Consider the following 21,467-nt stretch of genomic DNA (forward strand, 5'->3'; position numbering starts at 1 on the left):
CTTGTCCCCCTCTTCTCGCTCCTCTCACTCCAGGCTGTCATTTCACTTTCTTTAAAGCCTCGTTTCCAGTGGAACCATTAGATGGTCCCTCTTCGTCCTCAGGCAATAACTAGTACTTTCTCTCGCTCCTGCCACCCAGTATCCAGCTGAATCTTGAATCAATACCAGTAAAATGGGTGTGAACGGAAGGAGACTGCTCTTTATCTGCCATTATTTACCTCTAGGTGTGTGCATTCCCGCTGCTTCTCTCTCTCTCTCTCTCTCTCTCTCTCTCTCTCTCTCTCTCTCTCTCTCTCTCTCTCTCTCTCTCTCTCTCTCTCTCTCCCCCCCCCTACTTCCCCCACCCCCGCCCTCCCACCTTCACTCTCTCTCCTTTCTCTCTCTCCCTCTCCCTCTCCCTCCCTACATCTGTCCCTCTCTCTTCCTCTCTCTTTCCAACTCCTAGGGAACTGGCTCAACCAGAGTACAACCAGCTCATCTGCATCTGGCCCTAGGGGACTTGCAGGAGCCAGAGAAGGAGAGAGGAGGCGGGCGAGAGCGGCGGCAGAGACAGCGCACAGCCAGGCCCGCGCCGCCAGGAAGCCCATGCCCGGCCCGTGTCGCCCCGGGCTTGCTCATGAGGCCTCTGCCGAGACGCAGGAGGAAGCACCGCGGCACCTCGCTGGGACTCCTCGCCCTCTGCCTGGCCGCAGCCCGCTGTCTGCAGAGTAAGCACGGGGCTGGGCGGGGCGCGGGAGCGACGCGGCGCGGGGCGCAGCGGGGGGCGGGGGGGGGTCCCGGATGTCGCGGGCCGGCCTCAGGCCCTCGCCCACCCCCCGCGGGCCGTCCCGGCGGGCAGGCAACGCGCGGCTTCTCCGGGAGCGGGGCGCGGCCGCGACCGGACGGACCCCCTGGGCCACCTCGGGGTGCGCGTCTCGCCCCGGCCGGCCGGGCGTTATCGGAGCCGAGAGCCGGAAGCCGGCCAGGAGATAACCGGCTCCCGGTCTGGTGGCCTCCTCTTCTGCAATATTTTTCATTTCTTTTTCCTGGAATAATCAGACTGCAGCTGAGGTGTTTGAGCTCTCTAGGGCGCACGGGCCCCGCTACCTACCGCGGGGACCCTTCACCCTCCTGAATCTCCAGTGCGTTCTGTAGGGCTCCCCGATCTCTCTGATGAACCCACAGCAGACTCTCTTGAGGAAAGGGGGTTCTGGAGGTTTGGGTTGGGTGCTGGAGCGTGAATGCAGAGGTGGGGTCCTCTCCACTGCACTGAGCCGAAGGCTTTAGGTGGATAGACACTAGAATCCCCCTGCTTAATGAATCTGAATGTAATGCCCAGCCTCACAACCTCCCATTGACACAAACGAGATCATAACGCAGTTTTCCTTTCTCGTTTAATCATCGTCATTATCAGCATTCCAATTTTACGGGTTAGTCAGTCAGCTGAGGTTTAGAGAGGGACCTCTGCTAGGGTGACCGGAGGTGGGAGACCTACAGAAGGAGCCTGCAGTTGTTAAGCACGGATGCATTCACCGTCCCTCAGACATTACAAGATTCCTATTATTTAATTCTCTGGGCATCCCTAAGAAATAAGTGCTGCTCTTCTTCCTTTTTCACAGGTGAGGAAACTGAGGCACAAAGAGATTGTTGTTACTTGCACAAAGTAGCCAGGAGTAGTGCTAGGATTCAAACCTGGGCAGTCTGTATCACTCTTGACCTTTATACTTCTCTGGCTAGTGCCCAGCTTTGGAGGCTATAAATCCCAGAAACTCAGAAAGACTGGCATGGGGCATATGCCTCTGGCTACCTGTGAGACGAGAAGTAGCTGCTGTTCGTCTGTCAGGTCGGCCGGTGTGCTTGGCATGGCACTGACTTTTTCCATCATTTTTCAACCCTCCAGTACATGTTTCCAACCACCATTCTCAGGCAACATTTGTACAGATGTCCTAGATGTTCAGAGGCCTGCCATTGGCCACGGTGTGTAATTAATTAATTTATTCACTCATTCAGAGCACCCTCTGCCAGTAGGAAACAGGCTACAGTAGGTACTAGGGATACCACAGTCTTGCCTTCAGACATGCAAACAAGAGTGCCTGCTTGGGGTGGCGAGCCCTGAGAGGCAGGGTGTGCTGACATTCTGGAAGCCCTACAGGCTCAAAACCCAGACTGGGGAAACCAGGGCAAGCCCCTGAAGGGAGCTGCACCTCCCCAGACCTGACAAGTGCACAGAAGCAACCAGGGGAATGGAACCGGAGGAATGCAGGGTGTCCCAGACAAAGAGGAAGCACGTGCAAAACCTGGAGAACGGTTCTCTGTTGACGATCTGACTCATGCACAGGTATAAGCTCCAGGAAAGCAGGCAGGCCCTCTTTTCCAGCTTTGGGTCCCTAGCACCTACCCAGTGCTAGCCAGGGTCTATCCCTTAAAAGACAATGAATGGATGTGTACCTGCCTCAGTCAAGCCTGTGCTTCAGAGCCAGCCCTTATGATGGAGAGCTCCTTCCATTCTCTGCCTTTTCAAGCCTCTGTCAAAAGCTGCCAGCCTGAAAGTCTGATATTCATCATTTACACTGAAGTTTATGTTAAAATATATCCTCCCAAACACGAGCACACAAATACCCCTCATTTGAAGCTGTTTCTCTATAAATGGGACTGTTACCAACTGAATGTTTGTGTCCCCCTGAAATTCCTATGTTGAAGCCCTAATCATCAATGTGATGATATTTGGAGGTGGGGCCTTTGGGAAGTAATTAGGATTAGATGAGGTCATGATGGCAGGAGGCCCCCATGATGGGATTAGTGCCCTTGTAAGAAGAGGAAGGCACCAGAATTGCCCCCTCCACTATGTGATGATACTGCAAGAAGACAGCCATTTGCAAGCCAGGAAGATGGCCCTCGCCAAGAACTGAATCTGTTGGCACCTAGATCTTGGACCTCCCAGCCTCCAGAACTGTGAGAAATAAATATCTGTTCTTTAAGCGATTCCCCCACCCTGCCAAGTCTATGGTATTTTATTATAGCAGCCCAAGCTAAGATAGGGACTTAAAAAGACTTATCCCCTTAGAAAGCTGACAGGCCTTCTACAGCAGGCCAAGGCAGAGTGCCTTTCTAAAACCCTTGCTCGTTTCCTTTCTCAGCTCTCAATATGGTAAGTTAGCCATCAGGGTTATGAGTACCCAGTGCTCTCTCTCATTTAGAAGCAGATGATCTAAGACTAAAGTAGGAAAGTTTAGATAATGGCCTGGGGCCTAGTTAGCTTGCTTTCTGTCTTCCAGCCTCAGCTTCTGAGAAGCAGCCTGCTTGCCCAACACACACACACACCTGTGCATGCACACGCACACGAATACAGACATGGGTGCCCTTTAATATCCCCACTTTACCAGGGTGGGGCCAGGGTAGAGGAGCTGGCCTCTCTGAGTCACTCACAGCCCAGTGCCCAAGAAAGCAGAGGAACAGAGTGGGACTCAGTCTGGGTCGAGGAGGGAGTGGATAGGCTGGGAGCCACCACAATCAGAATGGAGCTGTAGGTTCTGGTAGGGTGGGTGGAAAGCAGAGGGAGAGCCAGGGCAGAAAGAATTCCCTCGAGGCCCCTGGAGAGCTGCCCAGATCCATTGCTCCAGGACAAGGCCCCATGCGGCACAAGTTTACTGAGCACCTAATGTGCTTCAGGCTCTGCACTGGCCCCAGATGAAACAGAAACAGATGGGGTGTGGTCTCTCACTGCACCGAACTCCCAGATTTATAGACAGCGGCTTTGCATACGTAAACATGTACCTACCAAAAAGGTGGTGTTTATGTGTGCTTTTAAAGTAATGCAACTTTTACACCAATTTTTTTTAAGCTATTCAGCAACTTAGTTTTTACACCAATTTTTTTTAAAGCTCTCTCCATGTTGATAAGCAGAGATCTTGCTTATTCCCGTCAACCTCTTTTAGAATAACTATGTCATCACAAAAAAAAAAAATGTGTTTTTTTTTTTTACTTAGCCAGCCTCATCCTGATGGACATTTAAGTTTTTAGCTTTTAGCCCTCACTAAGGAGAGAGCAGACTCCTAATTCAGCGTGACGAGTGCAATGCTAGTGATGTGCACATCATATGGAGGATATTGAAGGCTGGGGCCACCTCCAGACTGACAGGCACCCCCTGCACACATACCTCCTCCTCCAGGGGTAGTGCACAAGAAAATGCCTGAAAGATTAAATTGAAGCTATTGAGGGAGACGTGGCATCGACCAGAAAGTCACCTAAATTTCTTCATCCCTGATCTCCAAAGGCATCTGAGTAAATTCCTTACTGGTCTGGGAAGGGGCTGCAAGCAGAAGACCCTCCTTTCTCCATTATCCCCAGGACCTAAGGATACCTAGACATTTCTTCCACTGTAAGACTTAAAGAATATATTTTAATATTTAATATTTCAGGATGCATTTTACAAATCAATAGCTTTGTTGGCCTGAAGTTGAGTCCTTCCCAAGACGGTGTCTGTTGCTTCTGTCATCCCACCTGGGGAATAGGAAAGGCTTCATGGAGGTGAGGCTGAGTCTTGAAAGATGAGTAAGTATATGCAACAGGACAGGGTGGAGAAGAGAATTCTAGGCATACAGCAAGTACTCAAAAAATAGGCGCACTGTTCCTCTTTGGGCCTGGCAGGGTCTGGACATGCTAAGCAAAAGAAGAGGTGCTGCCTTAGCATGCACGTACTGGTATCTTAGCTGGTACCCTGCTGACTCTGCACCCCTATTAAGTCCAGTGTACTCAGGATCCTGGTCTGCCTACCCCTGGGTTTTCCCTGGAAAATGGGCTTGGAGTAGGAAAGTATTTATTCATCCAGCAGAAGTGGGAGTAGGAGATAGATGCGGTTGGCAAGTTCAAAGTTGGAAAATCATTTTCCCCCATAACTGGTTTGCTAGGCTTGGAAGGCACCAGTTAGCCCTGTGGGCAAAGGGGAAATGACACACTGGACCGTAAAAGTAGCACAGGACATTCCTTGTTCACATGTGGCCCAAAAAGCACAATGGCCTTTCCCTCTGCTGAGGAGCACCCCAGGGGGGCAGCTCAGGCCTGTGCCAAGCTGAGGCTTCCTAGGGAACCTCAGCTACAGAAGGGGAAGGGCCTGGGGACTGGTTGCAGTCCCGGTGCTGGCCTTAAGCCCTGTGCATGAGGTTACTTTCCTTCGCTGAACACACAGGACAAGAAGAGTGGGCTGGCTAAGTGGTTCTCAGCTCAGGCTGCACATTAGAACCACCTGTGGGGTTTGTAAGACCTACAGATGCCCATGCCTCTCCCCAGATAGTTAAATTGATATCGTGGAGTGCAGGACCCAGCACTGTTTTGTTTCGCATTTAAGCTCCTCAGGTGATTCTGATGTGTGTCAAGCAGAGAGTTTCTGGACTGGACCATTTCTGGGTCCTCTCCATTAGTCTCATCTTATGAAATCCTCTTGTGAAGAAGTGTGCATATTTCTCCCTCCTTCTGTTCTCAGAACACCCACCATTGTGTGTGGTAGAGTCTCACCTGCATCTTATTTGTGGTTTGATTTTGACAAACCTATAGATATTTTCTTACCAGGCTTAGGTTTGCTTGGTTCAATAAATAGTTCCTGAACACCTATTGTGTGAGGGCCACCAGTCCAGGAGCCAGAGATACTCAGCACAGTCCCTGCAATGAGAGATCACATGATTCTGAGGGAAGGGCAGATCCTAACCTGGTAATTTGAGGTCAGATGCCCTGGGAGCACTGAGAAAGGCATTTAGCTCAGTGCAGAGTTGCGAGGAGGCTTCCTGAAGAATCTTGAAGGCAAAATAGGAAGTAGCTATGTGAGCAGGGAGGGAGAAAGTTTTCTGAGCAGCCGGAAATAGTGAGCTCAGACATAGCATGGCCATCTTCTCTCCCTCTGGGCCAGTAGTGGGGTGATAATTCTTTAGTTAAACCAGGGTTTTCAACTCTTGCCCGTTTCTTCATATTCAATCTGAAAGTCTTCGTAACAGTTAAAAGAATGGAGCTTGGGTAGGTCTCAGATCTTAGGCAGAAGGTGTAGGTGGAGGATGCAGGGTTTGGATGGGGCTTGTGGCAGAAGCACGGTTCCCGGAAGGTACTGATAGACTTCTGGTCCCAGTTATGGAAAGGTGTGGAAGCACGGCATTCTCTAATAAAGAAGCAACTGGCTGCCATATATGCCCTAATCCTGTAACCATGCAGTTCACATACCCCGTGGAGGGGTGGCTGTGGTCTTGGGTGAAGACTCCCGTAGGGGAATTGCATAGACCAAGTGAGGGGCGTACCTTAAGCAGCAGGCACAGTCTTCTGCGAGCCCCTGTCAGGTCAACTGCACTTCCTATTGGGACGAGTGCAGTTCCAAGCAGAGCTCCTGGCATAGCCTGTTGAGATGGGAGACATACTGAGTCCCTATGTAGAGGGTCCAGCTCCCGTCCCTTAGGATGCCTGGTACATAGATGGCTTGTCCCATGGAACAGGTAGCGAAGCAATGGGGCTATCATTGACCAGGGCTTAAGCACAGGTTGTCATGTCACGATGCCCCATGGGGCTAAGCCACTCCAGGAATGGTAAGTGGATTGTGGGCCCAAGGAAGCACCCTCCAGGCCAGATCCTGCACTGTGACCCTGTAGAAGTGGAGTGTGGATCCCAGGCCTGGCTGGTCCCAGGTCTGGCTGCGATTCAGGCTCATGGTTAGGAATAGGACTCCAGATTTCGAATGTTGCATTAGTGTAGTAGGGCACCTGCGCCTAACATATGTAAACATAATTCAGCTTATTGTATCACACATGTGTGGCTGAATGCCACTATTGTACTCTGATATGTGTGGAGCCAGGTGGTCCCCTGGGGAGCAGAAGAGAAGCAGAAGCATTCTCCGCACAATAGAACAGCGTTCCGCACAATAAAGTTAGTGCCTGCCATTTCATTCTCATACAGGCCCCTTGCGTGTTCTTCCAACTGGGCATCTCACCACCAAAACTTTCCCTTCTCGATTAGTTCGGCACTGACTACTATTTACTCCAGATTGCACAGCTGTTACCAGCAGACCTAAATGCTGAACACAGCCTGCCTGACTCCTGAGTCTATGAATGCATCTATTGTACACACATTGTCTAAATTCTGTTCACCAGAACCTGTTTCCTTTCAGTCCCTACCCACTGATCCTTATTGTGGCGATGGCTGCGTGTCCCAAGTCATTCCCTCTCCGAGATGAGAAGTTCTGCAGCAGAGGCTGGTCCCTGGCCTGGCAGAGTGGTGTTAGCAGTGTTGGAGAAGGAGGGGAGATGCTGGCCTGCAGGGATGCTGGGAGCACCCTCGGTGCCAGCTTTGCCCTAAAGTCTTGCAGAATCATTACTACTGAGGTTCTAAAAGCATGGTCCGAGGACCAACAAGAGTATTACCTAGAAATCTGTTAGAAATGCAAACTTTGAGGCCTCACCCCAGACCAGCTGAGTGAGAAACTGAGGCTGGGGCCCAGCAGTTGTGTTTCAACAAGTCCTCCAGGTGGTTCTGATACAGCTAAATGTTGAGAAATATTGTTATAGCATTAGAGGGTGAGGGCGCAAATAGAATTACTTATCTCACCTGTTGCTGGGTTCAAATGGCCCTCTCTGCAGGGCCTCTGAGAAGAGCTTGGAATGAGCTGGTTGGGCACCAAATTAACGAATAGATTTCCACACGGAGCCCGTGATGCTGAGTTGGTGCTCCACAACAGTTAGTCCCTCTCACTTCTGTTCCCAAAAGCTCATTAAATGGAATGAGACTGGATTCAATTCTAATGGCCTGGAATCAGGGATTATTCTGGATAAGAAATCACGGAAGGGAGATCCTTTGCCTGCTGGAATTATTTCTAGCTGTCAAACTCACCCACCTTTTCAGTTTGTGTTTCATTGACTTATTGATATCCAAGCCATGATGATCCCTAATTACAAATGAGGAAATGGTGGGTCAGACAGGGGAAGGGATTTATGCAATCGCCCTTCCAGGGCGTGTGTGGCCAAACAGAACCTGGATTTTCGGGTTCAGAGTGGGTGTGGTGTTGCTCTCCCCGGGCTTCTCCAGACAGCATTTCGCCCTCTTTGGCCACCCTCCGCTCCCACAGACAGGTGTGCCTTCTTGGCACCTGGGGAGAAAACTAGAGCTGACCTCTCACGAAGCCTGCTCCTTCTGCCAGCAGAGAAGGAGCTGGGAAGAATATCGGGTGAGTGTGGTGGCCCAGAAACCACAAGGGTGTTTCAAGCTGGAGAGAGTGGTCAGCAGTGTCCTAGGAGGAGGTCATCTACTGAGAAAAAGGAGGAATTTTGGAAGTCCAAAGAGATTCGAGGGACCTTGTCTTAGTAACTGTGGAAAGAAGAAGTATAAATTTACATGAAAAACATAGTAAGATTGGCAGTATGAAGGGTGCTCTTGAATTTGGTGATTTTGAATGTATACTGGAAACAGTGGGCTTTGTCATTTTGGAGAGTGTCTGCTGTGGGAATTCTGCAGTGCTGATGCTCAGGTTTGGGCAGAGAAGTAGAGAGTTGTTGATCAAGGGCTAGGGTTTTACTAGGCAAATTTGATGAACAGACAGAGGCCAGTGGAGTTTAAAGAACTGGCAGGAATGTTGAGGATGTGATGGGCATGGAACCCAGGCTAGGCAGAGAAGGAAGTAAGGATGATGGATTGGGAAAAATACGGTGAGTTGGAGTGGAAGGACCAAGGAGGCTAATGGGAGAAGTTGAACAGTAAACAAAGGAGAGAAGGTTGTAGTCAGGGCAGGCCGCTTTACTGGGGGCCAAGGTGGAGGAGGAGAATGTGCTTGTAGAATAGGGACGGACTGTCTGTGGGAATGCTAGTACTGGGTGGCAGAGTGCTCACATTGTTGAGAAGGAGAGGGTAGAACAACCCCAAGGGAACAGAATTTTTTTTTTTTGCAAGAGGGCATAATAGTGATAATCTAAACTAGTGCTATATATGCATTTAATGTGAGCCACACATGCAAGCCACATGTTTTAATTTAACTTTCTAATGACCATGTTAATTTCACCTGTTTCTTTTTTACTTTAATTTTAAAACATTTTCTTTAAACCAATAGATGTAAAATATCATTTCAACGTGTAATCAATGTTAAGATTCTTAATATATTTTAACCCAATACATCCAAAATATTACCATTTCAATGTGAAATCAGTGTAAAGATTATTGAGATATTTTACGTTCTGTTTAACACACTAAGTCTTCAAAATTCGATGTGTGTTTTACACTTAGAGCACATATCAATTCAGATTAGCCAATTTCAAGTGCTCAATAGCTATCTATCTGTGGCTAGCAGCTACCATTTGGGAAAGCCCAAGTCTAGATTCCTGCTTCTTGTCATATCTGTCTTTCAGATCTTTACTAGCACTGAGCAATGTGCTATTTGAGGAAACAAAAGAAGTGAATAACTTCTCCTCTATACTCTAAGTGCCTTAGTTTTTTGGAAGCCACTATGGAACAGTGAAAAGAGGGTCGAGTTCCAGACTTGGCTCTAACTTTCTACTTAGCATGGACTTGGGCACTTATGTTATGCCCCTGAGCCTCAGGTTCCTCGCTTGCCCTATGCATCTTTCCTCTGGCTGTTTCTGAGTTGGATTCTTTATAATAAACTGGTAATAGTTTGCTTAGTGGTCAAATAAACAACTACCTTGAAGCAAAAAGCATAATTTCTTAACCAGTCTCCTACCTGCTTCACCAGTCGAAATAATCCTTGCTAAGTGCTTTTGTCAGTTGTATGAATGTGAATTACTAACATTTTCTAATGTAAAAAATCTGGGGCTCAGACCCAGTGTTAGCATTCCCTTATTGTTTTAAGTAATTCACAAACTTCCAAAAATATTCCAACTGTTCAAAAGGGTAGAGAGTGAAATGTAAGGCTTTTTCCCACCCCAGACACACAATCTCCTCTCCAAATGGAACCACAGCTCCTGGTTTGTAGTGTATTCTTCTGGAGGTACATTTATATTGATAAGTGCATATATGTGTGTGTGTGTGTGTGTGTGTGTGCGCTTAAATGGAACATGTACACGTTGTTCTGCCCTGTGCTTTTTCATCATTTTTGACATCATCTAATACTAATGCATATAGATCAACCTCATTTTTTAATATCTCTAGTATTCCAAAGTATGAACATTGATAATTCAAAGTATGAGTATTGATAGTTTATTTAACTGGTTGTGAAATAATAAGAAATATATATGGTCTCTGCTCCAGGTTTTTAACACAGAGCTCCTAAAACCCTAGCAATTTCCTGAGTGATATAGGAGTGATAAGAGCATCTTTTATATATATATATATATATATATATATTATATATATATATAATATTTGGTCTTAGTCCTTGAATCCTGACACAAAAGCTTTTAAATTCCTTGAAATCACCAGAATAATGAGTGTCTTTTTGTTTATTAATGGGGAGACTCTTGGAAGATGAGGCTGATTGGCAGAGGAAGCAATCATGTGATTAGAAGGGTGGGACTTTCAGCCTCACCCCTCTGGCTTCCAGAAAAGGGAGAGGGACTAGGATTGAATTAATCACCAATAGGATTTCATTCAGTCATCCCTATGGAATGAAACATCCTGCACCCTACCCCAGAATAAAACCAAACTGAAGGAGTTCAGACAGCTTCTAAGTTGGTAAACACATCAAGCTGCTGGAAGGGCGACATGCCCAGGGAGGACATGGAACCTCCACGCCCTTCCCACATACCTTGCCCTATGTGTCTCTTCCATTTTGCTGTTCCTTTGCAGTAAACAGGGAATACTAAGCAAAGTGTTTTCTTGAGTTCTATGAACTGTTCTAGCAAATTCTCAAGCCTGAGGAGGGGTCGTGAGAACCCCTGATGTGTAGCCAGTTGGTCAAAAGTATGGGAGGCCAAGACTTGTGATTGGCGTCCGAAGTTGGGGGCAGTCTTGTGAGACTGAGCCATTAACCTGTGGGGTCTGTGCCGACTCCATGTAGGTAGTGTCAGAAGTGTTGTAAGACAGTTTTCCTTTACCAGTGAACATGTAGTTTGTCTCTAGTCTTTTACTGCTACTACTATACTTTGCTTCAGTTTCAATACTTACACATGTATCTTTGCATCTACGTGCCCTTATTACTAGTAGAATAAGTTCCTAAAAGTGGAATTCTGGGGCTAGAAGTATGTGCTATTTAAAAAATTCTATAGATTTTTATCATATATTGTCCTCCAGGCAGGTTATACCCATTGACAATCCCCACAGTAATGTTTGAGTACAACTCCTGCATACTCCTGACAACATGATGTTATCAAACTTCTTCATCTTTACCAGCCTGATAGTGGCCAAGTCATTCAACTTTCCCAGACTGGGTTTCACTGGGCAGTGATAGTTGTGTATGACAGCTAGTACCTAACAGATATGACCAAATGCTGGCTATTGCTATTTTAGAGTTATTTTTATGATTGGGGTACAAACACAGAAACCTGATGAAGGGAGCAGTCTACCATCCTCTATCTAAACCTGCTTCTGTCCACGTTGTTTGGGTTTGATTGACATCTGGATGACTTTCCAAGGCCATTAAACAGCAAGATCATGGGGGAGCTCCTTCAGGGATGAGCTGAGCTTTGGTCTCTGAGTACTCAGGCTCTGAGTGTAGAAAATTACTACCTGAGCTAACAAGAGGGACAGGTACCCTATAAATTATGTACAGATGTCAGTCATCAACCTTGTTTATGGCACCTAAACCCAAAAGGCATTTTTGGGGTTGCTGTGTTGGCTTCCAACATGAAGCTGTGTTTCCATAATTCCTTGGTTATTTCAAGAATGGCAGAAGTCACGCAAAGACATGGCTGTTTGACTCTCAGCAGACTTGGGGCTGGGAAAGGGGTTTTGCCAGCACCTCCCTCAGCCAGATCCATTGCCCTCTCAGCTCAACATAGATCCTCCCTTCCTGATCCCTCCAAATAGGCAGCAGTTTGTCAGGCAGGCCATACATGTCTTCGTTCATTCATTCATTCGTATAATTAGTAAATATTTGATCCTGTTTAAAACGTCCATACTTAGAAAATGTCCGTGGGTTCAAAGAGTCCAAAATGGTTACTTCTTTGTTTTGTTTATAGGATTTATAGTAAAAAACACTATCATGCTTTATTGCTCCAATAATTGTGTTATAGCTGTAATGCCAATAACAACTCTTCTTACCTCGATAACCTCGCTGATAATGGCATGTGAGGTTAGGTAGATAGGTTTATGTTAATTAACTACAGACCAAATGTCTCCACGGACGTTTTGGTACAGGACCAAATATCAGGGGCCTTTTGGTGTGGACCAAATGTCTCTGTGGACATTTTATACAGGACCAAATGTCCTACAAGGATTCGTATATTGTGAGCATCTACAAAGTGCCAGGTCCTGTGCTGGACACTGGGGTTTCTGAGATGAATAGGAAACAACTCCTCCCAGTAGAGGTCTTACAGTCTGCTGTGTTCGCGTGCACTTCCTGCTGCTCCCTATTTTCTCCCCAGTTCAGGCCCAGGTAAGGGCCGTTCCCAACTGTTGGGGCTCTAGCCAAGGGTTCTCCTGAAGGTACATAGGACAACCACATCTGGTGGGCCCAGGGTCATGCAGATGATTTGTGTAAATGATAAGATAACAAATTTTGCTGCCAGATTGTCCTCTGGGAGCCCAGTACCAATCCTGCCACACCTCCATTTCAACATGGTCCTGGGTCCTCCCTGCCTAAGGGATAACTCCTCCAGGTAATCCCCAGACTTTGAAGATTCCTCATGCTACAGCCAACCTGCACTTCCTGCCAAGTTCCAAACCTGAGGATTCGCCATGCCTCCCTGGGTGGGCTCACTGTTCTCTCAGCCGGATTGTGCTTCCTCTCTCTCCCAAGCTTTTAAAATCTTATCCTTCCTACCTCAGCTAAAATGAGTGTCTCCCTGCTTCTCCAAGTCCCGCAAACCTGAATTTGGTCCTCTGTAAATGGGATAATAGTATTCACCAGACCAGCACCTAGGAGCTAGTACCCTGCTGTGGAGTACTTCTGGGTTCAGTGGCTAATGGGAGGTCTGTACTAAAATGGGGGTGCAATAGGAGTGCTGACCCATGAGAGAGGTGTTTGGGAGCCAGCTGGGTAAGGAAGGAAATGCTTTCTTCCCTCAGCTTACCCGGAGCTGGCTGCCCTGCACCTACCCCTGCTAAGCCCCTTGGGGACCTCATTTACCTTGGTGTTATATACCTTGGCATTTACTCCGTGCTCTTCAATATTTCTTTGAGTCTCAGGTAAGGTGACCAACTGCCTTGATTTTCCCATGGCTGTTCTGAATTTAGCACTGAAACTCCCAAATCCTGGAAAAACTCTTGGTCCCAGGCAAACTGGGAGGGTTAGTCACCCTGAAGCCCACTGAGAAGGGTGAGTGGTGGAGACTACAGCTCCTGGACTGGCAGTGAGTGCTGTACCCTGCTGGGCCTTACACCTGTATGTTCTCACAGCCTTCCTTCAGGAGGTGTTTTAGTCGTCATTTATAGTAGAGGACATTAAGGCTCTCAGAAGTGAAGGTACTTTCTCCAGGTCTCACAGGTAGGAGGCCCCAGGGTCAAACCTATGTGGATCCTGCTCACATCAGGTATCTCCACCACACCTCATTGTCACCAGGGATAATCCTTTCATTCAGGTAGTCATCTGTCCAGTAGTCACAATATCTGCTTTCTTGTTATCTTCGCAAATAGTTCTTTGGGACACAATGTTGCTTTAGGCCCTCTGAAGGTTATTTTGCCCTGTTTTAATAATCCAGAGATTTGGGGCATGAGACATTCAAGACAGTTCCTCTGGCATGGTAGCTTCGGCTTCATTTTAAAGTGGCTCTGTTTATGTTATTTTTTTACATTAGCATCTCAGAAACTTGGGCTTGTTATTTTTGTTTTTCAGTTTTACCATTTCTTGGGCCAGAATAACTAAAAAAACTTAAATGAAGGTCCCTAAGGCTATTTAAAGGGCTGGTAGTCTCCCTTGATCAACATGGTTAACAGGATGTATATGAAATACACAGAAGTGATGATATAGACTTGTCATTACTAAATATGGTTCTCCGGATCCTACAGTAATCACTCTTCCAACTGCTCATATTCAAAGTCAGATAAATCAAAAAAACATAGATGGATAAATGATAGCTGGTCAGTCACCAAGTAGAGTGAGAAAAACACAGTTTTTATATCAGACAGAACTACATTCAGGTCTCACCTTTGCCATTTCCTAGCTATGTGGACATGTAGCTGACTCATGTAAAAAAAATAAGAGGTAAGGATTTTAAAGTACATAATATGTATACAACTTGACTAAATTACAGTTCTTATATGTTTGTTAGCTTTTAGATGGGCCTAATTTTTTCAAACCACCCAAGCAGCAATAGTTCTATCAGAAATGGCTCCTTCTTGCTTCTATAAGTATTTGGTTATTCACTTATTCATTCACTCAACAAATATTTATTGACCAATCACTATGTCAGGCATGATCCTGGGTACAGGGGACACAGAGATGAAGAAAACACAAAATTCCTGCATTCCACAGGCTGATCTGGAATTTGATCTCTATTTTCTTTCTGAGAAAAAGAGAAAGCAAATGCAGCAAAATGTTAGTAATTGGTGAATCTAGAGGAAGTTATTTAGATATTATTTATACTTATTTTTCAACCTTTCTGTGAGTTTAACTTTTTTAAATCCAGAGTTGGGGAGAAAATACATATCTGTTACTTGGCAGCTACAAATCTTGAAAGCCATTATTACTTCCCAACTTTTCAGTATGGAACTTATCAGATTATCCCCAGTCATCTCACCATGCCTTAGGAGAACAAATGGGAAATGCTGGGAATAGGAGAGGACAATGAGAAAAGCCTGGGAAAATAACAGGTGTGGTTACCTGGAGCCACAGAGCAAGGACCCTGGGGTGACTGGGCACCCAAAGAGTGAGAGAGCTAACCAGCATGTGGAGGTGCAAACCAAAGGATGAGCTCCAAGCTTGAACCCTGCACTGTTCATTCTCTGGTCTCCTGCCAGCCCTGAGCACTCCTCTCAGTGTGGGGGCATCTGTCACATTCTTGCTGTCCACTGCCAACTGACCTTTGATTTTTGATTTGAGCATAGAGATTAAGTATGTGAGCTTTAGAATTGGCAGGCATTGTGTGTATCTCAGCCTCACAGAGTGAATTTAGACAAGCTAGTTAGTCCCAAGCTAGTTAGTCTCAGTAGAATCACAATGGGTCGTGTGAGGCTAACGAGATGATGTGTGTAAAGCGGTTAGCACAGGGCCTATGCCTGGTACCCGTGGATTATGTGTATAACAACATATGTGTAACCTTAGCCAGTAGCACTACTCCTCATCCACGCATTTCATGCAGAAATCTCCGCTTGATGCCTCTTTGCCTCACCCACTCCCACATCTAGTTCATCAGTATGTTCTGTCCTTCTTAGTTCCAAATTCATATCCTAAATCAGACTGCTTTTCACTCTCCAAGGTTACGTCTCCATCTCTTAACCAGTTTGCTGCAGCAGCCACCTGACTGCCCTTCCTGCTTCCACTCTGGTCCCCTCACCCCTAGAATGATCTCCACAGCAGACATTCTCAAACTTAATGGAGAATGTCACTGTCCCGTTTAATTCTCCTATGAATTCACATAGCCCTTGAGGAAAACCCCACCTCTGACGCTCACGTCACAACCCGAGTCCGTCCCAGCTCTCCAACCTTGTCTCCTAAATTCTGCCCACAGATCACTGCATTCTGGCGTACTGGCCTTCTTTCAGTCCCTCAAACACCAGCGCTCACAGTCTTTATAGTTACTCCTTCTTCCTGAAATGCTCTTCCCACATGTCTTCACCTGGCTGCCTCTTCTTCTCCCCTGTCCTTTAGGTCTCAGTCAAATGTCATTTCCTCAGCGAGGTGCTCCCTGACCATCCTATCTAGTGGTGTGTACCACTTCCACCCCCACCGTCACTAGTGCCTTGTTTTATTACCCTTAAAGTACTTGTCATTATTCAAGATGATCTTGTTGTCTGTCTTACAGAATGGAAGCTCCAGGGAACAGTAAACAGTAACTTTGTCTTGTTCACTGTCTTGGCTCTGGCTGCCATAACAAAATACCACAGGCTTGGGGTGCTTAAGCAACAGAAATTTATTTTCTCGCAGTTCTAGAGACTGGAAAGTCCAAGATCAAGGTGCTGGCAGAGTCAGTTTCTAGTGGGAACTTCCTTCCCGGCTTACAGGCAGCTGCCTCCTTGCTAAGTTTTCACATGGCCTTTCCTCCATCTGGGTCCTTGGAGAGAGAGAGAGCACAAGCTCTCCGGTGTTTCCTCTATAAAGACCTTAATCCTCTTGGATCGGGGCCCTACCCTTGGGACCTCATTTTACCTTCATTACTTCCTTCGAGGCCCCAATTCCCAATACAACCACATTGGTGGTTAGTGCTTCAACATAGGAATTGGGACGGGGTAGGGGGAGGGTATGACAGTTCTGTCCATAACATTCATCATTGTAGCATCAGCACCAGAACCTAGAAGAGAGCCTGTCATATAACAAACAGTCAATGAATTATAGAAGTTTATGTCACTAGATTAAGTTCGTATAAGTTGCCCCACATCTAGCACTCCATCCTGCAGGTCGGAGCATGTCACTGTCCATTCCCCAGTCCACCATCAATGCCACGGTTGGAGAAGACATCCTGCTCTCGGTGGACTACTCCTGCCATGGTGTCCCCACCATCGAATGGAAGTATACATCCAACTGGGGAGTGCAGAAGATTGTGGAGTGGAAGCCAGGGACTCAGGCCAACGTCTCCCAAAGCCACAAGGACAGGGTCTGCACCTTTGACAACGGCTCCATCCAGCTCTTCAGTGTGGGTGTGAGGGATTCAGGGTACTACGTCATCACAGTGACAGAGCACCCGGGGAGCAGCCAGTTTGGCACCATCGTGCTGCATGTGTCGGGTAAGACAGCCCCAGGGGCCCAGTGCCCCACTGACCTCATGTGTGTGGGAGGCCGGCTTCATAATATTAACAGACTTATCTTCCCCTTCCCTCACCGCACAGAGATCCTCTACGAAGACCTCCACTTCGTTGCTGTCTTCTTGGCTTTTCTTGCTGCCGTGGCCGCAGTGTTAATTAGCCTCATGTGGGTTTGTAATAAGTGTGCGTATAAATTCCAGAGGAAGAGAAGACACAAGCTCAAAGGTAATTTCCTGGGCCCTGTGACAATCAATTCATGTTTTTCATGGCCCAAGACGGAACATGTTATCTTGTCACCAAAAAACCACTTTGTGGCTGTTTTACAACTCATTGACTTACCGTTTGCTTTACAGAGAGCACAACTGAGGAGATTGAGTTGCAAGATGTTGAGTGTTAGCCAAGGCTGAGCCCAATTACATTCCTACCTCAAGAGAAAAATATTTTCCAACGAAAGGAGCAAACACATCAATCCATTTTAAGAGCCTCCGGTTGTCTTGCTACAGCCACCCATTCCTGATGGGACCGCCACGTGTTAACAAAGTTGGCTACATGGACTTGAGGACTCTGGATCAGACAAAGTCAGTTTTGTATCTACATGAAGTTCAAGGAGAAGAGTGCTTGAGGCTTTGAGCCAGACAGAGCTCGACTTGGCTGCAGTGTCAGAGCCATGTTAACCCATAACCAACGGTGCCAGGCTGGCACTGGCTGCTTGCTCACTGCACTCTGCTCCGCCTAGGGGATGGCCACTGGAGGAGTCCTGGATCAGAGGTCAGAGCATCCCCAGACTGAGTGTGCAGCTCTCTGTGCACCTGTCTGCTTGTGCCCTCCAACTCTCTGCTGTGGGAGCTATTGTGAGAAAACATGAGGCTTTTAGGTAGTCTGCTGCCTAAGAAGCAGACATAAGAAGAGACGAGAGGTGTGCTGTTGTGCTATAGTGAGTTGCTCAGAGGAGGGTGAGGACCTCCCCATGGCCTAGAACTTTAGGGAGAAGAGCTTAATTTGTTGAGGGACCAGCACTTGGAGCAAGGAGTAGGGGAAAAATAACCTTTCTCTTCCTCTCTTAGGCCAACATTACTTGGATGTTCCCTTTTGTAGCCCAAACTTCGGTCAGTGTGAGGAAAACAGCTGTTTTACACCATAGGCAGCATCTGGCCTTCAGATGGCCTCCTGACAAGCTGTGTGAAAGCTGGGCCTGCATCATAGGTGGTACAATTGGAAAGTCACTCAGCTCAGGGTTTGAATCTGTCCCTAACAGTCACTAACACTTCATGTCTCAAGTCAGGCCCTTATTCTCTCCCAAATGGGCAAAGAAACACTTGGCACTCACCTACCTCACAGTTAGGGTATCAAGTGAAGCCCACAGTATGCATGGAGCTCTCCAAGCAATTTAAGACCAGCATGAGGAAACTTCAAGGACCTAGAAAGCAATCATCACTATACTGAGCACTGGAAATTGATAAAATGCCCTGGGGTATTGGGCTCCAGGTGAAATTAGTGCCTGGATCACAGCTGGCCTTGGTCCTTATTCTCTTGGTTACCATGTTTACCTGAAAGTTTCTCCATCTGGCGAGCTCTAAAGCAGGCCCGTATTTATTTTCTATTATCTTTTCTCTCGATATTCTTAGCTACAGACGGAGGTACCATCCCAATTATTGGTAGAGGCCGAGGTTATTAGCTCTGTCCCTAGCCCTCAGCTGCAAATTCATCCATGTAAAGGAGAAAGAGAGCTAGAACAACCCTATTCTTTCTTCCCTCCCTTCAAACCTCCAAGGTCCGTATCTTTTCTTCTTCTCCTGTGGCAGATAGGAATTGCCTGGAGTAGTATGAGGACTTCCCCTGACTAATGAATCCAGGGTTGCAGGAAGTGATCTCTTGGAGTATTCAGACAGGAGATCTCAGTGATGTAGAGAAGGGCTCTGAAGGTACCACCTGACTCAAAAGGCAAGAGGGCAATCAGTCTATACAACTGATTTGTAGCTCTAGCACCTGACATAGAAGTTCTCACCTCAGGCACATGTGTGTAAACATGCACATCTGTGCCCTTTACCCAGGCAGCAGTCAGAGAAGCCAGGCCTGTGCTCCAGCAGGTCCTTATGGGGGTCTCCAGTGCCCTGAAGAAGCTGAGTGAGAAGAATTAGAGAGAAAGGCTGTCAAGGATAATCAGCTTATTTCATTCTCCTGTTTCACACACAAAGCCCATCATCAGCAGGAAGCCGGTTTGGATCTGGTAGCTGCTGGAATCTCCATGTCGTCCTTTACCTGCTTTTCATAACTCTACCCCTCTCAGTTTGTCAGAAGTCAGAGGTGGAAATCTTCATAATTAAAGGAGAGACAGAAATGAATACCCAGTGAGGCCTCCATGGGCAAACCCAGATGTAAATTCCATCCCCTCAAATTTCATGAAAGGTTATACCCTCAGCTTTTTCCATTTCTTTCTTTTGCACTTTTAAAGCTCTCTCCAACCTGAACATTCTCGTGGAAAGTTTTTGATTCCAGAGCCTGGAATCTATTTTTCAAATTAGAAAATATGAAATCATAGAAGTTAGCTACTGTAAATGTTAAGCTATAAGTTATTGTTTCAAACTGTGAAAAAATTTATTTTAAAAAATGAAATAAAACCTGAAAATAAAGCCCTAGTCCTCTGTGTATGAGCTCACTCTGGCTGAGAGCTCCTGGGCCCTGGAGGGGGTCCCATCAGCTGTAGGCGTAAGTAAAACCCTTAGCCACAGTCCTGAGGCCGGCACATTTTTAAGACAATACAATGAATCACATTGGCTCTAACATTCTTTAGCAATTCAGAAAAACAATGCTTTGTTATCATGCTCCCCTCTGTTGAGCTTGAGGATGAATTTGCAATTTTTGCTTCCAGAATATGAATAGTAACTCAACAGAGTCCTTTCTGCTTCAGTCCTTTCTGCTGAACTGAGGATATGTCAATCGTCCTACCTCGTTCATGGGTGCAAGACACTCGACAGAATGCGCAAGCTTTGTCAGCAGAATATCCTCTCAGAGAGTGTAATTTATGAAGCCAAAAGGAGATTGTTAAAGAACAGAATTCAAATTAAATTTTAAGCTCTAATTGGCATTGTTAAACGATTTATGAATCAGGCAGCATCCCATCTGGCCACTGGAGGGGTTCTCAGAGGGCGAATACAAAATGGAAGGTTTTTATTTTGGGCAAGGTCACCCTTCCTAGGGAAAGAAGGGGGTTTTATCAGGGAGGTGACCTCACTAGTGCTGACCAGGAAATTCCAGACCGATTGGTTTAAAATTTCACTCCTGGGAGAGGCTGAAACTGCAGTTTGGTTAATTATTCAGTTTTGGGCTTAGCAAAAATGACTCCATTTTGGGTTTGTTCTTTTTAATAGCATATAATTAATCCTTGAACAACACAGGTTTAAAATCCATGTGTAAGTGGCCCTGTGCCATTCAAACCCATGTTGTTCAAGAGTCAGCTGTATTTTCTACCCATAGTTGGGAACCCATGTATGGGGAGGGTTGACTGTAGTCATACTCACATTTTCTGCTGTAAAGCAGGTTGGCATCCCTAACCCCCACGGTGTTCAAGGGTCAACTGTATATCATTCTTTCTCATTTTGTGATGTTCTGGGTATGCAATGGGAGCTGAAATGGAAAATCCTTGTCCTCTGAAACCCATGTGAGATGGTTAATATTGGACAGTACCTCATACTCTGATTTGAAGTTATACGGCACAAAAGTGAGGAGCAAAGGCAGTGAGAGAGAAAGTTTATCAGGATATGTTGCTCAGTGAGGAATGCAGAGACAAGCCCTGAGGAAGGATGCAATTCAGAAGGGCTGGGCAACTGTAACATTGATTGAGGAAAGGGCAGAATAGCATGCTAGGAGCTGTAACCAAGAACAAGGAGCCAAATATGATGGCGTAAACCCCCAGGGCTGTGATTCAAATGCAGTCTCCTTGACAACACTGGAGGAGGAAATCAGGGAAAGCGAAACCCTCTGTCATCAGCTTTTATATCCAGTTTCCAGGGACATCTCTCTAGTTTATTGAAAGCAAAGCAAATCCCTGTGGTATGTCTATCCACAACCCAACTTCCACTAAATGGTGTGAGTTGCCAGTATGTGAACTGCTCTGCACACCCAAACTTAACCCAGCTGTCAGCATTTCAATCCTTGAGAACACGGTTCACTATTTCTAGTGCCTTTTAAAAATTAGGTCAGTGTTTTGGGTTTGGTTTAATTACAAAGGTAAACCCTTCCTTAGGACAACACTAAAATCTACATATAAACAGTACAAGTTCTCCTTCAATCGTCCCCAGAGGGAATAATAATTTTGGTGTGTATACTTCTAGACTTATGCATATACCAACAAACAAATCTGTCTATATAAACATTCATCACGCTATACGTGTTAAATCTTTCTTTTTAGGCAAATGGGATTCTATCAACCATTATTCTACAACTCGTTTTCCTTAATGTTTCTTGGGCATTATTTCACATCTCTACCTATCGTTAAACGTCCTTATTACCTGCACAATGCA

At 46.3% G+C, this 21,467-nt stretch overlaps 1 protein-coding gene across 5 annotated transcripts; it reads left to right on the forward strand.

The window, feature by feature from the left end:
• The first annotated feature begins 356 nt into the window (after window positions 1-356).
• On the forward strand, window positions 357-19,577 carry VSTM5 (V-set and transmembrane domain containing 5). Of its 5 annotated transcripts, none has more exons than XM_016158691.2 (5): window positions 599-707; window positions 4,398-4,530; window positions 16,603-16,929; window positions 17,032-17,172; window positions 17,301-19,577. In XM_016158691.2, exons 2-5 carry the CDS (start codon window positions 4,527-4,529, stop codon window positions 17,342-17,344), a joined length of 516 nt encoding a protein of 171 aa, XP_016014177.2. In that variant the 5' UTR covers window positions 599-707; window positions 4,398-4,526; the 3' UTR covers window positions 17,345-19,577. The 5 variants fall into 5 exon arrangements, with proteins under 5 accessions (XP_016014176.2, XP_016014177.2, XP_016014178.2 ...); XM_016158692.2 differs by having other exon boundaries at window positions 4,398-4,506; XM_016158690.2 differs by lacking the exon at window positions 4,398-4,530 and having other exon boundaries at window positions 357-707.
• Window positions 19,578-21,467: the final 1,890 nt, after the last annotated feature.

This window comes from Rousettus aegyptiacus, unplaced genomic scaffold (genome assembly GCF_014176215.1).
Source record: "Rousettus aegyptiacus isolate mRouAeg1 unplaced genomic scaffold, mRouAeg1.p scaffold_m13_p_5, whole genome shotgun sequence".
In the NCBI taxonomy this organism is placed as follows: Eukaryota; Metazoa; Chordata; class Mammalia; order Chiroptera; family Pteropodidae; genus Rousettus; species Rousettus aegyptiacus.

Bases quoted from the DNA above. Each gene is read 5' to 3' on its own strand.
- VSTM5 (XM_016158690.2), top strand. From the start codon at position 617: ATGAGGCCTCTGCCGAGACGCAGGAGGAAGCACCGCGGCACCTCGCTG. The intron at 16,930-17,031 runs GTAAGACAGCCC...CTCACCGCACAG, and splicing joins CATCGTGCTGCATGTGTCGG to AGATCCTCTACGAAGACCTC. The intron at 17,173-17,300 runs GTAATTTCCTGG...TTTGCTTTACAG, and splicing joins GAGAAGACACAAGCTCAAAG to AGAGCACAACTGAGGAGATT.